Raw genomic sequence first — 9,674 nt, 5'->3', positions numbered from 1 at the left:
TTGCCTGTCGATTTTGATTGGTTAGTCATTGTGACCGGGTTTTTTCCGACCAATAACAAAGCTTCTAGGAATATCTTTGAATGCAGATTGTGGCCCCTAGATGTGTCACAGAGACTACTTTTTGGGGTGGAGCGTTCTACCCATTACTGGCTGTCTGAATACCAAAAAAAAAAAAAAAAAATTAAAGGTCATTAAAATGTTGACATCTTATAGCAGCTTTAAGTTGATTGTACTGTGATGATGGAGTCGTGCAGTGAAAATATCCCGATCATCAAGCTCTGCTATTTTCAGAGTGTGACTCAGTTTTATGAAATATAAAATCAGCCATCACTCTGTAGTGTCAGTTTAGTCTCATGAGTGGCCAGTGAAGTCTGACAGAACATTTTGAAGTATAGCGGTGGTTTCTCAACCCCATTCCTGAGCACGGGCCCAGCACGGGCTGGTATTCATTCTATAGTCTAACCAGGCCTATTTCATACCTGTAGGTGATCAGGTGACTTTATTTTCTTTTTTTAAAACAATCATGAATAATGTTGAAGTCCATTAGTGCAGTGGTATTGCCCTTCAGCCCTATATGGCACATGCCTAACAACACTGATTTGTCTGATTTGCACAGGTGCCATTGCAACTGATCCACGAGTGTCCTGAATTATGCACTGACCGGTACCATAGATAAATAATAGTCTGGGTCCTCTAGGACCAGAGAACTGGTATTGCAAAATTATAGTAACAATTATTATTATTATTATTATAAGGGCATTTTTCTTAGATTGATAGACAGTGAATTATAAAGTAATTTCTTATTGTATTTCATCAGGAGGTCAATGAACTATAAACGTGTTCAAACCTTTCATATGCAGAGTGTTGCTTGTGATTAGGCAGTGCATTACAACCCCAGGCACGACATGATCCTGTCTTTATATTACCATTTAGAATTATTGTAAAGGTCGAGAACACAAAATACTATGAAAGCGTTGCAAGCTCTTGGTCAGAGCTTGAAGTGCACTTTTTTCCCTCCCCACTGGGAACCCTCGTCCTACAGTCAGGAGTCCGACACTCTCCCCACTGGGAACCCTCGTCCTACAGTCAGGAGTCCAACACCCTCCCCACTGGGAACCCTCATCCTACAGTCAGGAGTCCAACACCCTCCCCACTGGGAACCCTCGTCCTACAGTCAGGAGTCCAACACCCTCCCCACTGGGAACCCTCGTCCTACAGTCAGGAGTCCAACACCCTCCCCACTGGGAACCCTCGTCCTACAGTCAGGAGTCCGACACTCTCCCCACTGGGAACCCTCGTCCTACAGTCAGGAGTCCGACACCCTACCCAAAACGTTACCGCACGTGGACGCCACAGGTGATTTGTAACCGCCACGGGTTCGTTTTAACCCGCAGCACATGCCGGGAGACACGGGTGATTTTTTTTAAAGAACCCGGCTCGATAAGCCTGATCGATAAGGTGCTCGTTCATCATCCCTAGTCGGGAGCGACGGTGTTGTCGGACTAATGACTGTAGGTCCGTTGGTATGTCCAACAAACGTATGCACCCCGTCAAAACCTCCGTATAGGATTCACCAGAGGTCAGAAGTACGTAAGACTTTTCTTTTTTGTTTTAAACTCACTGCTGCTCCACAGTCTGCTCCCCCTCTTTGGCCTCCTCTCCGTCAGCCCCAGCGGGCACCATTTCCTCCTGGTGCATTTCAACCTGCTGGGAACCCACTTCTTCCACCACGATGTGCGTGTCACTGTCAACCTGCAGGGAGCTGAGCTGCGGCTCTGCCTGAAGCAGCACGTCTCCTCCTCCGCCCACCGTGGTGCTCGTCGTACTGCCCACCACGCTGAAGTTCCCCATGGGCAGCTGGAGCACTGTCCCCTGAGCGGAACTCAGGCTCTGCAGAGTGGCGCCCAACGAGGCGGGCAGCGTCACCAGCTGGTACTGGGGCCCGCCGACGCCGACCACCTTGAGGAAGGCCGTGGTGGTGGCCCCGGCCGTGCCTTCCTGAACCGCCGCGGCTGTAGAGAGTACCGTCAGGTTGGAGGTGCCGGGCGCCAGCTCGGTCGCTCCGATCGGCGAGGTCAGGAGGGTGTAGCCGCCGCCAGCAGAGGCGCCACCCCCGACGGTCAGCAGCTTGCCGAGGGGCAGCCCGCTCAGCTGGTTGAGGGGCAGCGTGAACTGGGTGGGGGCGGAGCTGACGGCCGGGACAGAGGCAGCGCGGGTCAGGCGCGGGCGTTTGGGGGTGGGAGGGGCCGGCGCGGCGGGGGCGAGGGTCATCAGGACGTTGTTGAGGTGCTGCGATTTGCTCTTCAACTCCTTGGCTCGCTTTCTGTGCTCGTCACACTGCTGCTCCAAGGCTGCAGGCAGTGGTGACGTGGATGACAACTCATTAGCATGCACAGGAACACACGCAACATTTGATGGCTATTATTAAACAATCAGCCAATGTTGTCCAATTAAACATTGTTTTGCAATAATTTCCTGATTACAGTTTTCAAAAATACTGTATTTTCGCTGTTGGATGGAAACCCTGTATGTCAGAACCATCGCTTTTCAGCAAATTAAGAAAATAACAAATAAAATAAAGAACAACATTTTCCAATGGATCCATTGGAGTTATTCTTTAGTTCTGGTTATTACTTTTCATTGGTTAAATATTTATAAAACTCACAGAGACTCACTTTCACCCTGGCACCCGGCATCAAGACCCACCAAAACATATATTTAGTCAACTAAAACTAGATTAAACACTAAAACATTCCATGTGACTAAAGTGTGACTAAAACTAAATGAAAGCTATTCAAAAGACCATGACAAAAACTCAAATCTAAATTTGCTGTCAAAATCAACACTGCTGTCATATGACATTTATTTATAAAACTAAATAAAAAAGATGAAATATGGAGATGCAAGGTTTGTGAATAAGGATAATGTGACTAACCGGCGAGGCTGCGTGTGTACTGCTCTCTGTAGCGATCCATCTGGCTCTTATGGCTGGCCAACACCTTCTTCACCAGGTCTAGCATCCCAAAGTTCTGGACGATGTTATTGAGAAGAGCAGCATCTGGCCACAGAAATTGCACGTTTGCAGCTTAACAAACATGACGCATTCGATGACATGCAATAGAAACAACTGCAGCTTTTCTTTATGGAAATCATTGCAATTTTGACCTATATTCGATATCTGTTTCAATGGGCTCTATGCACAATGGACTAGTTGACGAGAGTTCCAGTATAAGTAATTGTACGCTTGGTTGCATGCTGAAAATAGCAGATCCACAAGCTTGCGACACGTTGTGAGCTTGTACTGTAGATCTGCTGTTTTCAGCCATTACGACGGCATCAAGGCCCCGCCAAAATACATTTTATATACCATACAAAATCTTATGACATTTAGTCGACTAAAACTAGACTAACACCAAAACATTCCAGGTGACTAAAATGTGACCAAAACTAAATGAAAACTATTCAAGAGACTATGGCTAAAACTAAAATGTAGATTTGAAACACTGCTGGCTGTTAACCTTTGACCTGTAGCGGAGGCTCAGCCACTCTGTCCTGCATGGCTTTCAGGACGTCCTGGAGCTCCTTCTGGAACTCCTCCACCACCTCCCCCAACAGCCCCGCCTCCTTCATCCCACGCCAGAACGTTACCGAGTCCTCTGGAGCACGCACACACACACACACACACACACACACACACACACACACACACACACACACACACACACACACACACACACACACACACACACACACACACACACACACACACACACACACACACACACACACACACACACACGTCACACACACACACACACACACACACACACACACACACACACACCCCCACCAAAGCTTTAAGTACGATGGGTAGTGGGTATGGTATATTAATTAAAACTCATATACATACCAGAGTAGCAAATGCTGTGTTACTACACAGTGATCCTCAGTGTTCATTTAAACGGTGTGTAAAAAGCATTTTAACGGTATTACAGTGTAATACAAGGGGTAGGCAGCATTTGCACATCATTTCTAAAATGGTTGCAGACCCCTGGTGGCGTAAATATGCAGTTGAGTCATTGAGGGTTCTTGCTCACCTCCGATGGCCGTCACCCATTCTGTGCTCTCCTCAGCTGCTTCTGGGAACGCGGCGGGAGATCCGTTTACTGGAATACAAACATCTAACTTACTAAGCATTTTATTCATATTTATTCACTGGCCGCTTTTCCACCGGTTGGTTCCCAACGGGAACCGGTTCAGTTCCATGAGCCAGAGCTCCAAAATTATGAATTGAGCCGGCAAAACCATACCTATATTAGATTGTTATCACCATGAAACTGCACCAGTTGATTACTTACACGAAGACAATGATTTATTGTATTACAAATTTTACATTTTTAAATATGCAAATGAGGAAATATGAAAAAGATACTACTGTGGAAGGGTTGTCATTAATTTACTTGTATTGATCCTATATACAATTTAATATAGGTCTAGTTTTTCCCACCAATTTTGGAGCTCTGGCTCATGGACTAAGAACCAGTTCCCATTGGGAACCAACCGGTGGAAAGGGGGTCATTCTGGATGGGAACCCCTTTTGGTGTTTCCTTTAAGCATTATGTTATACTTTAGCTATTTAAATATAGTAGATCTACAAGCTCGTGAGCTTGTAGATGCTATTTTTGGAAAAATCATGACAATGTGGTGCAAAACTGGAGATTTGAGTTTTTAACTCAAATCCTTGCTTCTGGGGAGTCTTCTGGGGGTCCGCAGCCAAATACAGATAATTCTAGGGGTCCTTGACATGAAAAAGGGTGAGCACCACTGATATAGGGTTTTTCAGAAAACTGAGGATTTAGAAGCCTTTTTGTAGAATCGCCCGGAACCACACGAATCTGCCATAATTAAATAAATAATAATACATAAATAAAACTTTGGCAGTGATGTCAGCCATGTCAGGCTACATATTTAACCCCATTACACAATTAAGTACCTGTAAAATATAGTGTTGTGCTTTTGATAAAAAATAAACCATGAATAACAACCTCTGTGCCACAATGGATGTGACTAGGCCTCATGAGTCATGACCTAACTCTGACGCTGAGTGCTCATGGGCTTATGGCACTGAACCTTTCATCTCTATCTTGATGGCACAGAAAACGACCCCTGGTATTATCAGTGAGGCGGTAATGGCTCTGGGTCTGCTGTGGAGGGTGTGTAACATGTAGGGTATTATCAGGTAATGGCTCTGGGTGCTTACAGTCTGCTGTGGAGGGTGTGTAACAGGTAGACTATTATCAGGTAATGGCTCTGGGTGCTTACAGTCTGCTGTGGAGGGTGTGTAACAGGTAGACTATTATCAGGTAATGGCTCTGGTGCTTACAGTCTGCTGTGTAACAGGTAGAGTATTATCAGGTAATGGCTCTGGGTGCTTACCGTCTGCTGTGGAGGGTGTGTAACATGTAGAGTATTATCAGGTAATGGCTCTGGGTGCTTACAGTCTGCTCTGGAGGGTGTGTATTTGTGTAACATGTAGAGTATTATCAGGTAATGGTTCTGGGTGCTTACAGTCTGCTGTGGAGGGTGTAACATGTAGAGTATTATCAGGTAATGGTTCTGGGTGCTTACAGTCTGCTGTGGAGGGTGTAACAGGGATGAGCTCGGTGGACTGCTGGCTGCTGATGGACGCCCGGCTCGCCACCAGGTCTATCTTAGTGCTGCGACATGTGTTGGAACACACCTTGGAGTGCTGATAGAAGTCCAGCTCACCAGAGTCCATGATTCTCCTGTGAGGAAGCAAGAGTTTAGTTTAGCCGGTCACGAGCTACTAATGGCAATGTCTGTCTATAGTGCTGAACCGGTCAAATATTCATGGCTTCATGTATACGGTCATGCTGGACAATACAAACATATTGCTAATGAGTTGAAGTGTTGATGCAAGTCTTAATTTGGATGTATAGATTTGTTTTAACTCCAATGACAATGTCTGCAAAAAAACTAAATTGTAACTGCAGTTGATATGTGATGTAACAGTGCCATCCTGTGGCTCATTTGTGAACTGCATATGGTTCAACGATGGCTAGGCAGACAAATGTCAGGCAAGTAGTGTGTTCTATTTAAATATGTGCTCAATACTGTCACATAAAGTGATGATATTTGAAGTTTGCTGTACTTGACGTGGCCAGACCAGCAGACCTGAGCATAGTGCCATTGAGACGGATGGCTCTCTTCCAGTCCTTCAGTGTAGATTTCCCCGCAAGACCGACAAACTCCTTGGGACTAATGAGCTGATCATTACACTGTGAGAAAAATAATTTACAATCAGAGGTGTCAGATATATCGCCTCTTGTCCTTCCATGCGTATATGAGGGCGTATTTGCACACAGGTTGAATTGTTTGATAAAGACCGCTGCGTGTGATGAGGACACATACTTGGATACACTTGATATTGATGCCGGGGCAGACGAATTTCTTCCACACCAGCGTGGCTTTGGCCTCGCCGCAGGTGATGGGATAGTAGACGTCAGCTTCCACGTCCACCCCCAACTCCACCTCCTCCGTTAGCTTCACTGCACACAGACAGAAGGCAGTTAGCCTTTCTCGTTTGATCATGCAACTAAAGATATCAGATAAGTGTTCAATATTCGGCGCAGTGGTATAGTGTTTGGCTCGCTGGTATTTCACACATTACCTATGACTGCTTCATTCTTCTCCAGAGCATCTGTGCTGCTGGTGTCAGCCGACGGTTCTATCTGTGTCACAGTGAGGACATCTCCTTCCCTAAAACACCAATAATTCCCAAGCATGTTAGCAAATGGCCATAAAGCATGCCATAAAGCATGATTAGCGATGTCCCGATCACGATTTTCTGCTTTCGATCCGATTCCGATCATTTGATTTTGAGTAACTATCTGCCGATATTTATATTTTTATAGAACACTTATGCCATATCACAATAGTACAATATCCAAATTCACAGATGGTATCCAGTCTAATTTCACGATATGGATATAATATTGGTACTAGGGATGTCCCGATCACGTGTTAAGATTGAATGAACAATTTGTTCATTACCATGTACTGTGTGTATTGTGTAGGGTTGGGCATTATGAAGATATTATAGACATTGTGACATGAGGCTATACGATACAGTATATAACTAAAGATAAGAAGGAAGTCTCCACACACAGTTTTGAATGCTGCCAAAGAATGGTGTCCGTGTGTATCTGCCCACTTCTCCACCTACTGTATACCTGTGTAGTTTTTGGCAGCAAATTTCTATTTCAGTTTTAGTCATAGTCTCTTCAATAGTTTTCACTTAGTTTTAGTCACATTTTAGTCACCCGGAATGTATTAGTGTTAGTCTAGTTTTAGTCGACTAAATATCATAAGATTTTAGTCGACAAAATCTACAGTTGATTTAGTCGACTAATATGTATTTTGACGGGCTTTGATGCCGTCGAAATGACTGATTTTACACGTCCCGCTGCGACACGTTGTGAGCTTGTTTTTCAGTATGCAACCAAGTATAAAATGACTCATACTGGATTTCTTGGCCACTTTTAGTCTAGTTAATTTGTTGACAAGATATATTTATTTATATTATTATAGTTTTCGTCAATGAAAAAGGGTAGTCGACGAACATTTTTCTGCCTGTGTGTGTGTATTTTACCCTGGCTGCTGGGTGAGCTCTGTAGTCACCAGTAACGTCTTGCTGTCTCCCTCCTCCTGCTCCACTGTCTGGACCTCCTCTGTCCCAGTGTCTTCTGGTATGGTCACAATCACCACCTCCTCCACATCTTGCATGCTGACTTCGGCTGTCATGGGCGGCAACGGTTGACCGCAGCGTGGCAACGAACGGAGAGACTAGTGATGGTCTTACTCTTCGCACCTGCATGTTAATGTTTAAGAGCAATGCTCAGTTTCGGCCAAGGATATGTTTCCTTTCTTTACCCGACTACTATTATATTATCCACTCATTTCATTTTCCTATTATGCTTTCATTTTTGTATTTAGAACATGCTCATTTAATCTGAATGTGTCAGCAATTAGCCTGATAAACAACAATGAGCCATGGTCATCATAATAAAGCCCAGGATGTACAGTACTTCTTCAAGGGACATTTCACTTTCCTACTACTATGGCTTTTGTGTGCACACCTGATCTGACCAGACAGTTTTTAAGTTGCTTGACTCAGTATTTAGATATTTGATAATGATTGTATCAGACCTCCCTATACAAACCCATTGTAACTTAAAACTCCATTTTAACACCTGTCCTTGGCTCTACTGAGTGACTGATATTATTCTTCTAATGTCCTGGGGGTTTTCTTTTTTGTAATTTCCCCCAAAAATATAAAAAATAAAAGTAGTTGAAAAATTACGGCCCCCTCACATATTGGAAGGCCAATATCAGTCACCAGAACAACGGGTGTTAGCAATGAATCAAACATGGTTAAAAGACGTTTTAAGTTACAATGGGTTTATATACTATAGGCCCTGTAGGCCAGGGCGTGTCTGATAAAAATATATATCAAAAGTATATTCAAAATAATCTATCAAGTTAAAAACTTTCCAAAAAGCCCAGAGTAGGCATTAAAATGACCTCAAACATGTTTGAAAGTGACTTATGACAATCACAATGACACAATTGAAAGCATCATTCATGTCACCTGGCTGGGACAACACAAAAGATAGTATTACCCAGAAGAAGTTGCACAAAGCCAGGCTCTCTGTTGGAGGTGAAGGACTATCTTATAGCTAGTGTTGCTCAAACATTTTCACGTCAAGGACCGCCAAATGTTTCCGTATTAGGCCACAGAGTGCACAGACCCCATTTGAAAATATTTGGGTTGTTCTTCTAATCTACAACAATGTGGAGTGTACCCAGTGGAGAGAGTAGTCGTTCTTACAGATGATATCATTGGATTAACACGAAGCAAGCACTATGACGATAACTATATCATTCACCATTGTCTTTATTATGGTTGTGGTGTGGACTCTGACACCCATTTCAGTTATAACTTTTTTTTTAACTATAGTTATAGTTAAGTTATTATGGTACCTTGTCTGGTGTGAACAGCCCTTAACATTTCTAGCCAGTTAAAATACAAGTTTTTGCGTATTATTGCACAGAATACAGGACGGGTAAAGACTGGGCACTAGAGAACAGTGTTTTGTCAATTTATGGGGGAAGACTGGGCACCTTTTAGTAAAGCTATGTCTAACCCGGCCTAACCTTGTAGTGGAATACCTAAAACTTTTTTAACCTAATCATTTTTTCAGAAATTCTTTGGATGAAAAAAACAAAAAAAATCCTCTGAATGTAGTTGCATTCCAGTAATACCATGCCAGATATGTGCAAAACCTGTTCTGGGGACATGAACCCAGTATTCACTTTTGGTGCCCAGATTTCGCCTATAGTGCCCAGAATGTTTTGGTGCCCACTCTTCCTGTTGGTCGCACAGCCCGCCATACATTGTATGTTTAACCAATGGTTTATTATTTGACAATACAACCACGTCCACTCTGGTGTCCCTATTTTTAAATAAAAAATAACTTAAATAAAATAGTAGCATCTGTTGTTTGCATGGGGAAAAACAGGTTCCAATAATATTAATAACCAAAGCGAGTTATACAAGATGGCTGAAGCCTTGGTTCAAAAATAACTAGCTA

At 43.6% G+C, this 9,674-nt stretch overlaps 1 protein-coding gene across 1 annotated transcript; it reads right to left on the bottom strand.

Annotated features, from left to right (window-relative positions):
* Nucleotides 1–1,239: 1,239 nt before the first annotated feature.
* gmeb2 (glucocorticoid modulatory element binding protein 2) lies at nucleotides 1,240–7,824 on the bottom strand (the record flags this gene model as incomplete). The annotated part of the gene is made up of 9 exons (XM_080764620.1): nucleotides 1,240–2,351; nucleotides 2,936–3,058; nucleotides 3,519–3,656; nucleotides 4,098–4,166; nucleotides 5,629–5,786; nucleotides 6,196–6,299; nucleotides 6,433–6,569; nucleotides 6,692–6,780; nucleotides 7,673–7,824. The coding sequence occupies 9 exons, from the start codon at nucleotides 7,822–7,824 to the stop codon at nucleotides 1,618–1,620; spliced, it is 1,704 nt and encodes a 567-aa protein (XP_080620746.1). The 3' UTR covers nucleotides 1,240–1,617.
* Nucleotides 7,825–9,674: the final 1,850 nt, after the last annotated feature.

This window comes from Protomyctophum bolini (assembly GCF_963924005.1).
Source record: "Protomyctophum bolini genome assembly, chromosome: 5".
Classification (NCBI taxonomy): Eukaryota; Metazoa; Chordata; class Actinopteri; order Myctophiformes; family Myctophidae; genus Protomyctophum; species Protomyctophum bolini.
Note: the sequence above shows the minus strand (reverse complement) of the source record. Positions and strands in the feature narration are given on the sequence as shown.